The sequence below is a fragment of the Calonectris borealis genome, chromosome 2 (assembly GCF_964195595.1).
Source record: "Calonectris borealis chromosome 2, bCalBor7.hap1.2, whole genome shotgun sequence".
NCBI lineage: Eukaryota > Metazoa > Chordata > Aves > Procellariiformes > Procellariidae > Calonectris > Calonectris borealis.
Genome location: NC_134313.1, coordinates 49,488,160 through 49,507,196, shown reverse-complemented (window position 1 = coordinate 49,507,196; position 19,037 = coordinate 49,488,160). Strand labels below are relative to the sequence as shown.

The 19,037-nt window shown below is 41.6% G+C and overlaps 1 protein-coding gene across 1 annotated transcript in view; it reads right to left on the bottom strand.

Moving 5' to 3' along the window:
- The window catches only part of B4GALT6 (beta-1,4-galactosyltransferase 6), a 30,815-nt gene extending 18,744 nt beyond the window's left edge, over positions 1-12,071 (bottom strand). The window contains exon 1 of the mRNA XM_075141925.1: positions 11,957-12,071. Coding sequence (XP_074998026.1) covers positions 11,957-12,071 — 115 coding nt within the window. The remainder of the gene's footprint in view (positions 1-11,956) is intronic.
- Positions 12,072-19,037: the final 6,966 nt, after the last annotated feature.

Genomic DNA, 19,037 nt, shown 5'->3' with positions numbered 1-19,037 from the left:
AGGAAAAAATGCCAGGAGGCTTGCATGGATCAACAAGGTGCTCCTAGCCAAAATCAAACACAAAAAAGAAACATACAGAAGGTGGAAGCAAGGACAGGTAATGCAGGAGGAATACAGAAACAATGTCTGAACATCCAGGGTTGCAGTTAGGAAAGCTAAAGCCCAAACAGAAATGAATCTGTCCAGGGATGTCAAAGACAACAAGAAGGGTTTCTCTAAGTACATAGGTAACAAGACAAAGACTAGGGAAAATGTGGACCCATTGCTCAATGAGATGGGGACCTGGTTACACAGGACATGGAAAAGGATGCAGTGCCTCAGTCTTTACTAGCAAAACCAGCCATCAGGAATCCCCGGTCCCAGAGACCAGGAGGAAATGCTGGAGCAAGGAAGATGTACCCTTGGTGGAAAAGGATCAGGTCACAGGAGTACTTAAGCAAACTGGGCATACGTAAGTCTATGGGCCCTGATGGGATGCACCCACAAGTGCTGAGGGAGCTGGCAGATGTCATTGCAAGGGCACTCTTGATAGTCTTTGATCAATCATGGTGATTGAGAGAAGTGCCCAAGGACTGGAGAAAAGCAAATGTCACTCCTATCTTCAAGAAGGGCAAGAAGGAAGACCCAGGGAACTACAGGCCACTCAGCCTCACCTCGATCCCTGGGAAGGTGATGGAGCAGCTAATCCTGGAAATCATTCTTCAGGTACATGAACAACAAGAAAATCATCAGGAGTAGTCAGTATGGCTTCACCAAGGGGAAGTCATGCTTGACCAACTTGATAAACTTCTACAATTAAATGACCGGCCTGGTAGGTGAGGAGACAGCAGTGGACATTGTCTACCGGGACTTCAGTAAGGCCTTTCATGCTGTCTCCCATAAAAGCCTCATAGACAAGCTGCTGATGTATACATGGATGAGAAAACAGTGAGGTAGACCAAAAAACGACCAATTGACCAGGCCCAGAGGGTGAGGATCAGTGGCACGAAGTCCAGTTGGAGGCCAGTGACTAACAGTGTACCCCAGGCGTCAACACCAGGTCCAGTCCTGTTTAACATTTCATTAGTGATCTGGATGATGGGGCAGAGTGTACCCTCAAAGTTTGCTTATGACACAAAACTGGAATAAGTAGCTGATACACCAGAGGGCCGTGCTGCAATCCAGAGAGTCCTCAACAGGCTGGAAAAATGGGCTGACAGGAACCTCGTGAAGTTCAACAAGGAGGAGTGCGAAGTCCTGCACCTGAGGAGGAACAACCCCATGCATCAATATATGCTGGGGGCCACCCAGCTGGAAAACCACTTGGCAGAAAAGGCCCTGGAGGTCCTGATGGACACCAAGTTGAACAGGAATGTGCCCCTGCTGCAAAGAAAGCCAATGGCATCCTGGGCTGCATTAGGAGGAATGTTGCCAGCAGGTCGAGGTGATCCTTTCCCTCTACTTAGCACTGGTGAGGCCACACCTGGAGTACTGTGCCCAGTTCCAGGCTCCCCAGTAAAAGAGAGACATGGACATACTTGAGAGAGTCCAACAAAAAGCCATGAAGACGACAAAGGGACTGGAGCATCTCTCCTATGAAGAAAGGCTGAGAGAGCTGGGACTGTTCAGCCTGGAGAAGAGAAGGCTCAGGGGGATCATATTAATATATATAAACAGTGGGTGATATGTATATAATGTATATGAAGGGAGGGTGAAAAGAGGACAGAGTCAGACTCTTTTTCAGTGGTGCCCAGTGACAGGAAAAGATGCAAACTGAAACATAGGAGGTTCCACCTGAACATCAGCAAACATTTCTTTACTGTGAGGGTGACCAAGCACTGCCAGAGGTTGCTCAGGGAGGTTGTGGAGTCTCTATCCTTAGAGATACTTAAAAGCCATCTGGACACAGTACTAGGCAACTGGCTCCAGGTAGCCCTGCTTGAGCAGAGGGCTTGGACCAGATGACCTCCAGAGGTCCCATCCAATCTCAACTATTCTGTGGTTTTCTTCCACTATTGTCTTTCTGCGTTTGTACCAACCATCACTCCTGCCACAGTGCAAGGCAATGCACAAACCAGGAAGGCAAAATTTCACATTTAACCAAAGAAAACATCTAACAATGTAACCACCTAGAACTAGTTTTATTCATATTCTCCTTATTTCACTGTACATGGTCCATAGTAAGTACGAAACAGCACTTCTAATTCAAGAAACATATAGAATCCAGACTGTCACACAGTGTACAAGGTAAGCAAATGGGAAGTGCAGTGCAGGATATAAAACAACACAAACATATCAGACACCTTGGAATAAATACCGTACTAAATGTTCCACCTAAAGCAACTGCAGTGTGAGCATACACTCATACCTAATTCAGATGAAATTTTCCCTAGCAATTGATCCAGATCTGTATCAGCAATCATGGACACACAGCTACACATCAGTCATCAAAAGTCCTGGGTTTAGGGCATTATTTAAAACTCATTCTGATAAAGCACATTAGGGCATTAAAGGGATCATCCCGTATTTCAGAGGAGATGTTAAAAATATCAGATGGATCATTTTTTGTCTCCAGTTTTTCTAGCTCACTAGTTATTAATAGTTTTATGTTAGACTGAAAACAAGACCACTAGGGAGAGGGGATGCATTAATTCTTAAAATATAAAAATATCTGTAAAAATGGCTCAATGTTTTATCTCAGATAGGTTTCTGTTATTTAAATATTCACCAAAGACTATTTACACCTTTTTTAAAGCAAAAAGTCCATTAGGGAATCAAGCTCCTTCCAGTAGTACACCAAAAATTAAAGCACTTCTCACAACACTGCATTAGTTTATCATCCCTTAGCTTCACAGAAAAAGCACAAAACTCAGTTTTATATAGCAACTTAGTAATTTATCATGCTGTACACATACACCAAAGCATGCACTTAGAAGCAATCAAGGTAGTAAAGTATACAACAGAACAACTGAATTTAAAACTGGATCAATGACTAACATTCTGAAGAACAGTAGAAAGTTAGAACTGTGATATTTTTAACAAGATAGTCAGAAAAGTATTAATGAGATTACAAACTATGATTTCTTAAATGCCAAAGAAGAAAAGATGAACAGATTTGGAGATCACAAGTTTCATTAAAAATGCAGCTTTTATCGTACAAAGAAAAAAGTTAACACCCCCCCATACTTAAAAAGTGAGATGATCATCATCAGAGCAGATCTTCCAGGGGGAAAAAAAAAAAAAAAAATACTGAAAAGCTCAGATAGGGGATACTTCATAGAGAATCCAGGGACACTGCAAAATTAAAATGCAATAAACACAGCTTTACAGAAAATAGGTCTTGCCAAATCACCATTGCCCCTAAAGTTACTTATCTGCTAGTCAACACCTGATTTCACAGGACTTCTGAAAAGCACACTCAACACATTGTATAAAAATTGACATGGATTCGAATGAGTTAACAGAAAGTTCTCCACTACTAATTGTAAATGGGGAGTCATCTCATGGGGACATTTCTAGAACAAGTCCCACATGGATCTCTTCTCGTCTCAAGGTTATATGATATTATTCTCAGCAATATGAGAGTCATAAATACATTATTGGCAGAGTTCATGCACGGCAAATGAACACAAAAGTGTTAAAGATTAAATTCTACAAACTAATCTAAATATACAGTAAGTAGAGCTCAGCTGAAGACTGCTTCTAAAACATCACAGTCACAATTTTAGGAGCTAGGAATATTTTCCACAACTACAGGATAGGGACTTTAGTCTGTAAAACAGATTCATTAAACATTTTGCAGTGAGGGACAATACCCAAAGTAATGTAAGACTACTATAAACTGGTCCTAGTCACAAATGGAAATCTACAGAGAACATAGATAAAACCTATAGTAAGTGTTCAACTTCCACAGGATTTTATTTATTGCTACACATTTGTTGTTTGTCAGAAGTTGTTTCTAAAACATATGCAACAACCAGAAAAAAAACCCAATAAATTGTGTGCCTTGAAACATATTTTTTTACTTGATTTATTGTTAAATATTTAATACCAGTTTTGCACTATTTGTAATTTAACAATAAATCCAAACTTATTTCATGGGTATGGCGAGACTGCATTTGAGTCTGCATATGTATACCTCCTTGTATGGAAAAATATATTAGAAAGATACAGACCACCTCTATCTACTGAAAATACCAACAACTACAGATGTTTCTGGAGGTTAATAGGAATCATTCATACGGTGCAGGCGGATGAATCTGTATCAGCTGCAACAGAGAGTCTTCAAAATTGTTTTTAGTGGTGGTGTTTTTCAATCCTCCAGACAATGTATACTCATTGTCACAAAGGACATGCCAAACGGATGAGTCCTCTGACTGCAAGTCAGTTTAATAAATGTCAGGGTTCAATAAATGTCAGTTCACTGTTTATTGGAACCAGTAAAAGAGGAAGTCTCATTGGTCAAGTCTCCATTTATTGGTGAAGAAAAAAAAAATTTCTTTCTCTAGCAGTATTTTTAAGCATAATACAATGTTCAATACAACTTCTAACACATTTGATACTACTCTACCCTCCAATCTCGGGCTATTAGTTGATTAATTAGCAAGTTAGAAATAATTCAGTAATAATTCTGAAACCATATCCTACAGAAATTTAAAAATCAGCATTACTGTAACCACTAAAAATGCAGCTTATATATTTACTTCGGGTTTTTTTTTCCCTCTACTCAAGGCAGATTCAATCAGGAAAGTAAATATTGTTAGTTAAAGATTTTTATTTGAATTTCTACTATTTTAGCAACACTTCAACTCCAACTTTAAAATACTTAAATAAATTTCATTAAGACATTTGTTCAATGAAGACTGTTCTAGACAGGATGACTCTGGACACCAACAATTAAATGGTTTTATGGTGAAATTTTAAGCCTCAGCCTTGCCAATTCTTCCAGAATTTTGTTTTAATGAGTTCAGTTATTGAGAAAAATAGATAACTGTAGTATCTGTAAATCAAATATTCCAAGCATCATCATAAAGTAAATAAAGAAGAATACACACACAATAATGTGAAGGTAAAGGACAGCTGCAAATTTAAATAGTCAACTGACTATTGGAGATACCTTGCAAAAAAGGCATCTTTTGTATCTGAAAGCCCCAAAACCAATCTCTGCACTGTATTCACACAAATCTAGCACTGGATCCCACACAATGCACAACCATTGCATGTTGCTCCCCATAATATCATTGCATTATTTGAATACAAACGATTACCCAAAACAGACTAAGAGCTGTAGAAAAACAAGCAGAGATAGTAACTTGTAGAAACAGTCTTAGTAATGAAAAGCCAGTGGATAAGCTACCTTTCACCAGAGACAGATGTGGAAATGGTTAATGATTGAGCCATGTCGGTGAAGCACCATAGTTCAATAAATGCTTCCAGGGCATACAGTTCCTTCTCCGCAATGGATGAGAAGAACATATTCAAATAACTGGCTGGCTTAAGTGAAAACTCATTTCACATGAGGTCTCATAATTACTTTGTCCTTGTGAACTTAGCTGCACACCATAAATTCCTGTATTTCTTTCCCTTTTCTGACTAAGAGCAAGACCACAAAATGAGTAATCCATGAAATCTTATGCAGGCAAATTCCATGACTAATAACTAAGTATACCTAAAGGCTGTAGGAAAACTATCAGATAAAGACGCAAAACAACTGATTCAGAAAGAAATATGCATGTTTAGTCAAACCTTATCTATTAGTAAAAGTGAAAGACAGTCATGAATGACTGAACTGCAACAATCTATCCAGCATCAGGTGCTAGGAATGACTGTGCTGGGCCAACATTATGGAAAAATCTTTTCTCCCAGAATAAGGCAGAAAACTTACCCATGAAACTGCCTGAGCTCATAATGAGCTCGAGCCGTTAGTCAGAATGCCAAGGAACTTTTGATCACTGGAAATCAATGATCAAGCAGAAGAATGTGTAAACCTCATACACCTCTTTCCACAAGGAAAAAAGGGAAAACACTATTCATCAGAAAATTGACTAAAATGTTTCTGTTAAAGGGTTTGGTTGTAATTTTTGGAACTGAAATGAAAAGCTGCACTGCAAGCAAGAAAAACTCCACTGCAGCAAATGAAATTACTACTGCCTCCAAATGAAGCCTTTAACAACAGGTGAACCTTAATAAAGGAATATAGCTGAAAATAGCTCCCACACAACAACCAGGTCTGTAGCGCAGACATTTCCCTGCAGAAATTATGAAACAAAGGGACAGACAAGTTTCATTCACTGAAGAAACTTGTAAGAGACTCATGAGAACAATTCCCTAGAAAGGCATAAAAGAAGGCGATCGCAGCAAAAAACCATGAACATCTACCACATTCTGCAAAACCTATCAGTCTTTTATCAGATGATACTTCCACATAGCATCAAAGGAAGAGACTAACAGAGGATTTGTTCTGTTTTAAACAGGTTAGCTGTATTATTCCTATTTCAGTGCGGCCTTTGAGCTGTATTAAACCTATTGGCTTGAAGACACAGGCTCTATTACAAAACCCTCAGACAAGGTATTATCATCTGTGTATCATTGTGGCGAACAGTCAACAGTATGCTGCCCTGTATTAGCAACAGCATAACCAGAGATCGATAGGAGCAACTATTCTCTATTCAGCAACCTGTGAAACCATATTTGGGGTACTGTGTCCAGTTTGGGGATCCCAGTAAGAGACAGACAATAACATACCAGAGCAAGTCCAGAGGAAAGCTTCCAAGATGGAGCATAGGCTGTAGAGCTGTAATGCTGTACGAGCAGAAACTGAAAGAAATGGGTTTGTTCTGTCTTAAGTAGAAATGGTTAAGGGGAGGATGAATTTTTTTGCTGTCTTCAACTATGTAGCAGAAGTGTACAGAGAAGATGAAATTGAACACTTGGAGGTACACAGAGGATAAATACAAGGCAATGAACACAAGGTGCAAGATGGGAAATTACAATTACATATTACAATTTTCTCACAGTTGTCAAACACTGGAACAGGTTTCCCAGAGAGACTGCAGAATCTCCATCCCTGGAGTTATTCAAAACTCAACTGGACACGGCCCTGAGCAATCCAGTCTAGTAGGATCTGCTTTCAGCAGCAGGTTGGATCAGATGTCCCTGCCAATCTAAGTTATTCTATGATCAAACAGCAAGTCTTTAGAAATACCACAACTGCCACAGATGCCAGGAACAAAGAATATTAGCTTAAAGACTGTGCCCATATCTACGGGCTCAGCTCCTGGAAGCACTGACAATCATTTATCTTGCTGATAGCATTTTCAGCGCTTTCCTCCATTTCTGCACAAGTTCAAAAAGATGTGATATCATCCTTTCTTCTTAGGAAAACTATTTCCTAATAGCAGAATAGGAAATAGATCGATATTAAATTGTGAGCTGAGATGGAGATGTTTCCAAGTTCCACCTAGCCTGCAGAGCTGCCCTTTGGTTAGGATTGCCAGAGAAGTAGTAAAGTTTTAGTAAGAGAAGCAGAAGACTGGAAGAGAGAAAACAATAGCTGTTTTTTCCTCCTCAATCTCATTCCACCATTGAGGATTTCTAGTTAGTGGTGTCAAAGACAGATTTCATCTTCCCTGATCGCTGCAGTGTTCCATAACCAGTTCTTATGAGCACTACAAAGGGTCATCATGTCCAAGCCGGCCAAGTTAGACTGCAATTGACTACAATATTGAGAGCTCTAAGGTACTCTTCCACCCAATCTGGTGAAGGTTCTCTCCTGGAATCAGACAGAAAAGAATAACCCAGAGATGAGTAAGAGATCATTTTCTGAGACCAGTTATGTTGTCCAATGTGATTTCAGTTATGACACTGATAGAAAATGAGAAAAGCAAAGAAAAAAATTATCTGGCAATACTCAGACTGGCTTGGCAGTGAAATAAGATCAGCAAATGCTCTCTCTTGGTCACCACTGCCTTGCTACTTTGTCTTATTCTCCTCACCTCATCGTTTCCATGACATAAACGTGAACCTAAAGATGTGTTCTGAATAGCTGTCAGCACCAGCCATCGACCATTCAAGTCCCTTTTATCAGTACTGTTATCTACAACACTGAAAAAGAATGTATTGGTGCCAAAGATTCCTGCTCTCAGCTAGCTTCTTCAGTCTCTAACTGCAGTATACATGGATATTTGTAACTTCCAGTGAAGTTTCAGAATCACAGGCCACCTTCACTGTCTAATTCAAAAACTTAGCAACTTAGGTTGTATCTTTTCATTTGACGTACCAGAGAAGGAGCACCAGATGAAGCACTGTCAGAAAAGTGGTCTTTCTGGAGAAGTAGCACCTGTTACCTGCTTCTATCAAATACTTGAGACTATCACACAGAAGTATCATTTAAACATTTAAATGAGATTTTTAAATTTTAAACATTTCAAATGTTTTCTACCATTTTACCTTGCCTATCCTATCCCTCAAGGATTTGCTTCAAAACATCCACTCAATTAAACAGGGAAAATGAAAACCAGAAAAATAGTTGTCTTCTCTAATCAGCAGTTAGAAATCAATCTGCTTCCATGTTTGAGCTCCTCTAACTATCAAAAGACCACCACGGTGCTGAGGTAGGCTTGCAACCATCTCTACCCCACCCCATCTTCTGGTCTGACAGAAGAGGGGAAAGGAGGCACATGAACAACCCCAACATAGTGTTGGAGGCACATGAACAACCCCAATTCTTCTCAACCGTATAAACCCCGTATTTTTATATTATGTGGAATATTATATGTCTTAGTCTCAAAACTCAGAACAGTGTCTGAAAACCTGAATTTTAAATGCTTTTCCTCTCCTCATATTCTGAAATACATAGGATAACAGAAGTTTCTATTTCCCAATGAACTAACATTCTGCGAGGCCTCTACCAAAAAGAAAGTGATATACAGCTAATTATTGTGCAAATAAAAACATTTAAATATTAGACAGAAATAATTAAAGACCTTAAAATAAGTAATTAAGATTTTTTCCTCTAAACAAATTGTCAGTATTCCAAATTGACCCAAACTGCATTTGTCACAAAATTTTGCTAAAAAATGTAGTAACTATTTTCTAGATAACGTGAAGGACAGAGGGAACGTGATAATGACCTCTTTGAGAACTCTCCCAGTGTTAAGGGCTTACTTGTGCAGACATCTCCTCCCTTTGATAAGCCATGAACTGCTTGCTAGGAGGGAATTCCACTCTATCAGCCCATAAGAATTCAAATTTTCACTCAATCTCGGGAAGCCATTCTGCATTCTTCCCCCTCCCACCTTCCAGTGCACTGCTGCTCTATAAAACATTTGGGAGTCCAACTTCTGTCTCTCTTTTCAGTTCCTCTGACCATCAGGAAGAAAAACCAGCCAGGGAGCAGCTCCAGTTCCCTACAACACAATTAGAACTTTCCTCCTCTCTGCCATTGTGCCTTGTAGCTTGTTGAGGACGAAAGCGTTCTGATGAACCAAATATCTTCACTAAAACATGTCTGTACACGTAAATTATGACATATCCCAATCATTTAAGACTTAACTGCAGAATATATTTCATGAAAAGCTGCTAACAGGTAAGGTGGCTGAACTGCCATAAGCAATCTTAAGCCCTCCTCCACTCCACACACCATCAGCTTTGATTTAGATACACCTATTCCACCATATACAATGGAAAAGAGCAAGCACATATTGCAATATGCAAATGGCATGAGTATATAGCAAAGGATTATTAGATTAATCATTTGCCTATAAACTTGGGGGGTGGGGTGTTATTGGTTTTTTTGCAAGTGTTCCATTCTTGCAACTTACATTTTCCCCAAGAATACTGCCAGGATGCCTATTGGTTTTAAGATAATATTTGACCTTCTTTCTCTCTATTCTACACAGTAACATTTCCAGGAGCAAACTCCTGGGAAATCAGCATCACATCTGCAAGCTGACAGGCTTAGATTACCAGTGTAAAATTTTCCTATTGCCCTTTCCTTTACCATTTTCTATATTCCCTCCCCCAGTAAAACCAGCACAGCATGGTAGCATTTCAAACTGGATCCAAGAAGTGCCATAGACAAAGGATAAGCCAAATACTGTAGGTTTTGATTTGTTTAAGCTGGATGAGTTCACAACACAACGGCATACAAAGTTAGGGAAGCACACCATTGAACAGTAGCTGGAAAGAGCTGTAATCTCACAAACTTGTGTAATTACTGAAGATTTTTGTATCGTTAAACCACAGCTTGAAAGGGCTAACTGCAGTATATACATCTAAGATAGCAAGAGAGACCAGTTTAAGTATTTTTTTTTTTCCTTAAGGTTGATCAGACCTAAATAACCTACCCCAAGAATTCTTTTGGTGCATACTGTTGATATCATTTCACTCCTGGTACAAAGGAAACCCCAATAACTGAGCAGCAAGATGAAGTCAGGAAAGAAAAGTGTCATCACTAGAGGCTCTGATTCTGAACGAGGTACTGCATAAGCCTTGTTTAGTAAGAAGAGAATGTACTCTTAAGATACCCATTGAAGAAGAAACATTTAAATAATGAAGTAAAACTCCAGCTGCATACATTATGTAAGATGTTAATAGTTTCACTTAAAGATGCGGAAACTGCACTTTGCTTTCTAAATACACCAACTGCTTGTAATTAAAGTCTACTCTGATACTGCACAACCTCTCATAGAACTAAGATGTCTAAATGGAACCTAGCAGCATCGTTCTCTCACTTACAAGACTAAATTACACCCCTTCCAGCAGGGAAACACTGACAGACAAGAAACTCAAGAACTCCAACTCATTATATATTCCCTAATATTTTTTTATTTAAACTGTAATAATAATTGACAGGCATGTCGATATTGTATGAAGTGCTACAAGTATATTGCACCTTGAAAGGGTTTACAAGCTAAATAGAAGATTCTGAACAAGAGGAAGCCAAACAGCATAAAGACACCAGTTAACAAGGAAACAATTCTTGCAGATTCAGTGGCCAAATCAACATGGACATTTTGTAGTAATGACTGCAGCGAAGAGTTTTAAGCACTGAGGACAAAGAGCGAGATGGTTTTACAAGTATTTAGGTAGCACCTGATAAGCAAGAGGAAGTGCAGGAGAAACTGTCAATGTTCCCCGGAAAAAAAGGAAAACATTGCCTAGCCAATAGACACTCAACACAGTGAAACACCACAGAGCACCATACAGGATACCGCTTGCCTTAGCTCTGGAGTAAGGCTAACCAGTCCAGCGAGAAAAAGCCTGACGGTCTCCCAGAAACAACAGAAGAGCGAGGTAAGGAAAACAGCACTTTTTTTTTGTCTGACCCAGACTTGCAGTTATTTTACATCGCTTTTCTCAAAGAAACCGTTTGCCTCCCCTCTGAAGTGGTTCTTTCAGAAGTGGAAGTTAAAAAACTGTAAAACCTGTGAAGAGAGATCCCACCGACAGAAGTAAACGGCAAATATTCAAATCGGTTCTTAATTTCTGTTCATGCGTGCTTTACTATTAATGCAGTTACTAATGATTTGAAAGATGAATGCATTCAAGTGACTCCAGCAGGCAGTTTTTCAGTTCTTTCCTGGTTTCTGCCATTCATTTCTAAAACGATGAAACGGTGAGCTGCTTTTTTGCCTCACTTTTCCGGCCTGGGAAGCAAGAACAGCATTTACTTACCTCGCGATGGCAGATGAATCTTCTAGAGCGTTTGAAATCAACAGAACAAAGATGCGAGATTAACACACGTTACCGCCGCCCCGACCCTCCCTCGGCAGGGGGGCTCGCGTTTCCACACCCGAGCCGCCCCTCGCCCGGCGCCGCCCGTGCCCTCCCCACTGCGGTGCCCGGCGTGACAGGCCGGGGGAGGCGGCTGCGCACCGCCGGGGCCGCCCCGCAGCGCCCCCCGCCCGTTGGGCCGCGGCGCCCACCCCCGTCCTCACACACCCCCCCCCCGCCGAGGGGGCGGCTCCCGACTCACCGATGCCGGGGGCCACATAGATGAAGTAGAGGCAGGAGGAGGAGAAGGAGAAAAAGAAGATGAAGGCGAGCATGGAGCGATTGGAGACCCGCAGCACCTTCCGGAGCAGTGGCATCCTCCCTCCGCGCCGGCGGCCGGCCGCTCCGCTCAATCCCGGCGAGCCGCGGCGGCGCTTCCCAGAGGGAGGCGGCCCGCTCCTCCCATGGATCGGGCAGCGAGAAGGTGACGAGCGGGCTGCGCTCGCCCCCTCCCTCCCGCCGCCTCCCCGGGAGCGGGCGGGCCGGTGGGGGCCGGCAGGGGCAGCGCCGCGGCTCGAGGAGGAGGGAGGGCGGCGGCAGCGCTTTGTGGCCGGCCCGGCTGCCCTGCCTTCCTTCGCGCTGCGCCTCCGGGCGGGCTGAACCCGCCGCCGCGGCTCGCAGGTGGCGGCCGGAGCGGGGAGGGGCCCTAGCGCTGCCGCGGGGCTCGGGGAACGTTCCCGCCGCTGCTCATGCCGCCGGGCGCCGTGGCCGCCCGCTCTCCCGCCTGCTGCTCCCTCACAAGCGGCGGCGGCGGCAGCAGCAGCATCCCCGCTGCCGGCGGGCAGTCACCTCCGTGCCCAGCCCAGCCCCGCCGCTCCCACCTCCTCCCGCACCGGCGGAGAGCGCGCTGCAGCCGCGCGGCGCGGCCCGGCCCCGCCCCGCCGAGACCCGGCTACTGCGGCGGTTGGAGCGTGCGCGAGCCCCGGCGCGGCGGCGGCGGCGGACTGCAGAACTGCGGCGGGCGCGCGCGCCCGCCCGCCCCGCGCTCCGGCGAAGGGGGCCGGGGGGGGCGCCGGCGGTGCCGCCGCTATACTGCGGCGACGCCGCGCGCGCCACCCTGCGCTGCGGACCAATGGGAGGCCAGGGAAAAACGAGCCCGCTCTCCCGATTGGCTGGTGTGTGCACGAGCGCTTGTATCACCGGGGCGGGGGGAGGGGTGCGAGGCGGCCGGGGCAGGGGGCGGCGAGGGTTCCCGTGGCCGCCACCTGAAAGCGGGGCGGGAAGAGCCGTTGGGGAGAATGGCCGGTGAGGGGAGAGGGGGGGCCCCCTCTCTCCAGGCGTTCCGGTTGTCCCCGGCTGTCAGGCGGGTGATACCTTTTCTGTGCCACGCCACCTCGGCCTTCTACGGGACACGGCGGGGAAGGGCCGGGTCCCGCGGGCGGTGGCACCGCCGGGCCTCTCGGGAACTCGGCCTGCCCCGCCCGTGCCCGCTTTTCAGCGGTGGTGCTGTCCCCCTCTCTCTTCCCCTTCTCAGCCGGTACTGCCCCTCCGCCAAGTGCAGCCACAGGCGGATCTCGTCGTACTTCAGCTGCTTTTAGTGCAGAACAGTTGGAAATGGGAGTCGGGGCCAGCAGACCCAACGGTTCTCCACAGAGCAGATTAGAAAGCATTTCCTGAAGTTTCGGCTACACTTGCACTTTCAAATTTGCTGAATTCATATGTGATAATCTACACACTGCATCAGCAGTTTGCTCTCAAGCCCATTGCATGAAAAAGGTATTTTAAAAGTCTGTAATATAAGCTTCACGTAGCTGTCAAGTAGCTGTTCTTTCCTGCTTTAGCAACTAACCTTGGCTACCACAAGTTGCTAGGTGATTCGGTCAAGTCAGTGATCTCTCCATTCCTCTGCAGAATGCTGTCACCAATGGAAAGATGTGTGCCAAGGGGTTGGCAGCTGGCCAGGACGTGCCTGAGTGCACCTGAGATGGCAGCAGGATCCGGTTGCATAAGAATCCAGGTCTGTATTGTTAATGTGTGTTGAGTTTATTCAGACATAAGGGAACAAGAATGGAGGTACAGAATTGCTCACCCCTCCTTCCCCAAATACAATTTTGTCTCAGTCATTATACTTGCACTATGTTTTTTGATAGCTTCATTTTGTTTTACCCTGCACAGCTCATGTTCAAGTAGAGTTGTTTAAGCTGAGGGGAATGACCTTATCACTTCCTTCACTTCAGTCACAGGCAAACAGCATCCAACTACTCTGCAGGCTTCCATATCAGTATTTTTGTATCATAAATGTAAGTCACTTGACATCTGAGCTAGAAATACAAAATTATTGGTTAATCAGTGAAGTAGTGATGCAAGTAAGTGATGGTAATAACAAAAGCGCATTTTTTCTTAAAAGCCCTTTTACTTAAACAGTCAAAAAGAAGTTTCTCTATCCTCCAGTCTTGTTAGATGTTGAACAGGAACATTTCTACGTACAGTAGAACACAGTACACAAAGTAACGACCTATAGCCACATCATGGAATTTCCTGATTGTCACTTTGATGCAGAGCATAGACATAAGAATTTCCCAAAAAGGGTTTCCATAGGAGGGAGAGAAATTCTGCTCCTTCAGCTCTGAAAGAGAGATTTGTCTGTAATATTTTGATGGATTTTACTGCAATGGGTATCAGATAGATGGATAGACTGAGTGATGCATTTTGTCACAAAATTGTTTCTGAATTGCCAGTAGCGGCTATGTAACTTGATGTATGTCATTTATTTTATTAACCAGAGTGTAAAACTAGCTATAAAAATACAGCATTGAACTACTATATACATATGTGGCTTAAATTTGAAGCTTCAGCTGACTGTAATATAGAGGGTCCCTATGGACGTGAACTTGGGTTTATGAAGCAAAAATGTACTGTATCTTTGTCTAGTTACTATCTCACATTAAGGTAAAATTACTTTATAATTATAAAAATATATTAAATAATTATAATTATAAAATATAAAATTACATTATTTTATATGTATTGCAGTGTTATTACTGCTTTATTTTTACATATTAAAGCTATTGGTTTACTGTATTAACTGTAATAACTGAGTATTAATTGACACATGCTTCTCTGGTATTCCACTTTTTTTAGTGTTTTTGGTACTTGTTTTAGAAGATTTTTTTCTATGCTGTAAACATAGAGGAGGACATTAGAACATCAATACAATGACAACTTGCAGAATCTTGTCAGAGACAAGAGTGGTACGTGAAATCTTAAAACTGGCCCTGACTTTTGTGTGGAGGAACATCAAGTGATGTGGTACACATCACTGTCTCTGCATAACTAAAAGCAAGTGCCATGTTTTCAAATCAACAGTATTAATTTTGTTTTAATTGCTTAAACTGTTAGGTGCACTTTTGTAAGACTTTAAATGTTACTGTGATGAGCATGAGAAAACCTGTGGAATAATATCTTAACTTAAATATATAGAGACATTTGTGGAAGAATATCAAAATGGAGTTTCAGAAGATAGATGTGTCATGTTTAATTGACTCTCCAGCAGCAGGACGCTGCAGGAGCAGCAGCATGACTCACACACAGTTGTGGTAGACGACTAGGCCCAGGTATCTGCTCTGAAAAGAATACTTGAAACATCCTCCATCTTCTTTAAATGTTACTTTCTTCAGTAAAAAGATTACTGCACAGTAAGTAGATCACTTCTTTGAATAAGTCACAATATTGCAATTTACTTATTATTGTAAGCAAAGGAAATTCCATTGAGTATACATCACTCTTTGCTGTATTTCATCCTGCAGTACAATTTATGCAGAAAAGTTCTTAAACAATTGTAGGTTACTCTGGAAGAAGATGATAGTTCAAAAAAACTCCCTCCTCATTCCTGTTTTCAGTCTAACCATCCAAAAGTGAATTTTCTATGGATCAGCAAACATGAAATCAGACAGGATCTCACCAGAGCAACAACTGCAAAACCATCAACGTCTCCAAAGCTACAATAATCAACACATCTGTCAATTGTTCCAAAAGGTCATATATTTCATCAAGTCCAACAAGCACTGCCACAGGAGGTACATGTGTGAAACTAAACTAACATGATTCCCCTGTTGCATTGGCACAATTGTACATGATGATGTTCTGTTAACAAAATCAGGGCACTGACCTGTTTGAGAAAAGTAACCACACTTTTTTGGATAGGGGAAGAGAGAGAGGTTTGATGATTTTTCATCTGAGTCTTCTGGAATCCATTGGAAAGAGTGACACCCCAAACCATTGTGGCTTTATAATTGTGGACATAGGGTGCTGTGAGACAACGGCAGGAAGGAATGCCAGAAGAGGTTAAGGGAAGCAAAAGTATCTTAAACTATTGTACTCACCAAGTGTAGAACCTGAGCGTGACACAAGCGTCCCTGAAGCTGTGTCAGAGGTTCCACTGTTCAAGGAGGCAGGTGGTGGTATTCTGCTTAAATCATGTCAGAGGTTCCACTGTTCAAGGAGGCAGGTGGTGGTATTCTGCTTAAATCATTTGTTAGAACTGAGGGTTAAAACAATTCATGTATGAATGTGCCGTCCGTATAACATCGAGTTTACAGTCTGCAATACTAATTTAAAATCTCACATTTTGTTCTCCAGGTTATTTACTGCTGCATGTTTATGTTATTTCTTATTGCTCACACCCAGTCTTTGAATCAGGTGTAATAAACTATTGTTTAACTAGCTGGTTTTGTCTTCCATGTAATGATCTATCTTGAGTCTGTCTTTCCTCCAATTAATACTCCTGTACACATTGCCAAGTTTTACCTGGCTGCCTTCATATTCTGTATTGTTCAGGCAGAAAGATTGCATGACTCTGTCACAACTTTTCTTGTCATTTATCTGTTTAAAACACTTTTTATCAACAATAAAGTACTAAAGTACCACATAAATCTTGCAAGTTTTGCATTGTCTTCTTTGTTTCTGCAAGTTTAATGATTAACACCAGCATCGTGTCTTCTCTACACCCTACCTTTAAATTCCAATACAGTCAGTTTGTTTGCTGTCTGGTTGCTGACTGTCACTTTGTCTTCACTTTCAGCTAAGCCAGCCCAACTGCCTTATTTAGGCTGTAGTTAATAGCCCATCAAGCAGAACAATTCTTTCACACTCTTTTTGCAAGAACTCTCTCCCACTCACAATACTTATTTCCCAAGCAAGCCGAGTGAACTGCAGCCAAGCCACAAACCTCCCTTGGTTCCAAGCAACCCCCTGAGCCACAGGCAAAAGTAGATGATCAGCTTTCTGCTCACCACAGGCAATTCCATGAAATCTTCCATTGCTTGGCTTCTTAAATCTTTTGCCATCACTGCTTTAGTTTTCTTTCTTGCCTTTTCTGTTTTCCTAAATGGTAGTAATAAAAATCGATAAATGAGCGTAACATGATTTCATTATTAATCCTACATGTAGCAGTTACTTTGCTGGTATTGTTCATAAGTACTTTTGATTTTTCATTTACTTGGATTTAGCAACTTGATTTTTATTAATAACACTTTGTTATATAGGGCAGCAGCATTTCAGGATCCTGTACAATAATTGATATGCAATACTTCTTGCAAGGTCAACAAGGAGTTAAAATGCCTTGAGTTAAAGAGCTCAGGGTAAGAAGCATGAGAACAGACCTGACAATTGCAAGAAAATGCACAGTCTGTAAGATTTTTAAAGATTAAGATAAAGATTAATTATTATTAGAGATTAAATCAAGTTGTGTCAGGGTGATCTAGACTGTAATTAAGCAAGGAAAGTTAGTGTCCTTCAATGTGGCACACAAACACATAAAACTCACACCAATAAATACTGAGAACTAGAGTAATGTACTTAAGCTTTGGGTCATGTGATCTAACCTCATTACATCAGTTATAATCCCATTATTAAATCAAATGTCAAATTGGAAGTATTTTGAGAATGTTTTGGATTTTTCTGGTAGTAGAACTTTGGATCTGAAATTTATTTTTAATAAGTGCAGTCTCTGAGTTCTACATTAAAAAATAAGTTTGTAAGTGTGTTGTAGTTGCTACCATAAAAGAGTATTATCCAACAAGAAGGGTTGCAAATCTATTTTCTTTCACAGGTGGAATGGAATGAAAATAATGAAATATTAGGTAAGGCCTTGTATTCTTTGCGTTCAGCATTCCTCCCATATGTTTCCCAGGCTGTGATATTTTGCAAAAACATACTCTTTTATCTTCAATTAAGTTAACAGATAACAACTAGGTTCATATTTCACTCGCTTTCCTAGCTGATACTGCTTTTTTTGGTTTGAAGTAGATCCAGATGCCATTTCTTATAAAAAGCCTCAATTACTACTTTAGGAAAGATTACCTCAATGGAAAGAAAGGCAACTTTTTCTAGTGCTAATCTTGAATCTGTAGATCACAAGCAGTGTCCATTCTGGAGCTAACCCATGTGACATACAGAAGAGGGAGGAAAGCTGTTAGTTTTCATGAAGAGGCTCATCCTAGGATCTTTTGTTGTTTTAACACTGCAGATGATGATAACCCAAAATAAAGTAATTTCTCTCAGTAACAGTTAAAACAAAAATCAGAAAAAATATTTTGGGGGGAATTGCTTTTGGAATTTTAATGTTAAATGTTAGAAAGCTACTTCCATTAAAATAATTTGCCAGCCATTATATATCCCTCTATCAGTAACTAGAAAAGATGTAAAACTCCTCAGCCAAGTTGTAACACCCAGTTTTATAAAGTCAAGAGACAGGAGTATATAATAAACTATTACATGCCGTATTAATATTTTATGAAAGAAAATAGAGCATATAGTTTGGGGGGGGGGGTTAAGTTTTCAACTCAACAAATGAAGTTAAAATATTCCTATCTAAGAATTTGTCAAGAATTTTCTGCTAGCAGAAGGCCAGTTCATCAGAGCCAAAATATTGGAACATACCAGCTTAGGTCAAACTTTTCTTGGAAAATGTGTCTGAAGCTCAGAATGCCATTTCAGAGGATTTCAATCCTTATATCCCTAATTTCAGGTGAGTATCAAACCGACACTAGGCAACAATTTGGCAATTGCAGAATTTCAGGAGCAGGCATATGTCTGTCTCCGTGTGTGTGCACCCATTCTACTACAGAACAAGAATGTCTGCAGACCCTTGCTTCTGCAGGGTTGGAGTTTAGTGCCCTGTAACTTTTGTCATTTTCATACTTTGATGAAATCTATCACGATAAGGAAGTTGTAACTGTCTTAACTTTCCAATGAGAGAACACTTGTGTTCAATCCCTTTCTCAGAGTCAGTTCAGAGCAGTTAGTAGTTTTTATCACTAACAAAACTTCTGTAGTACTGAAAG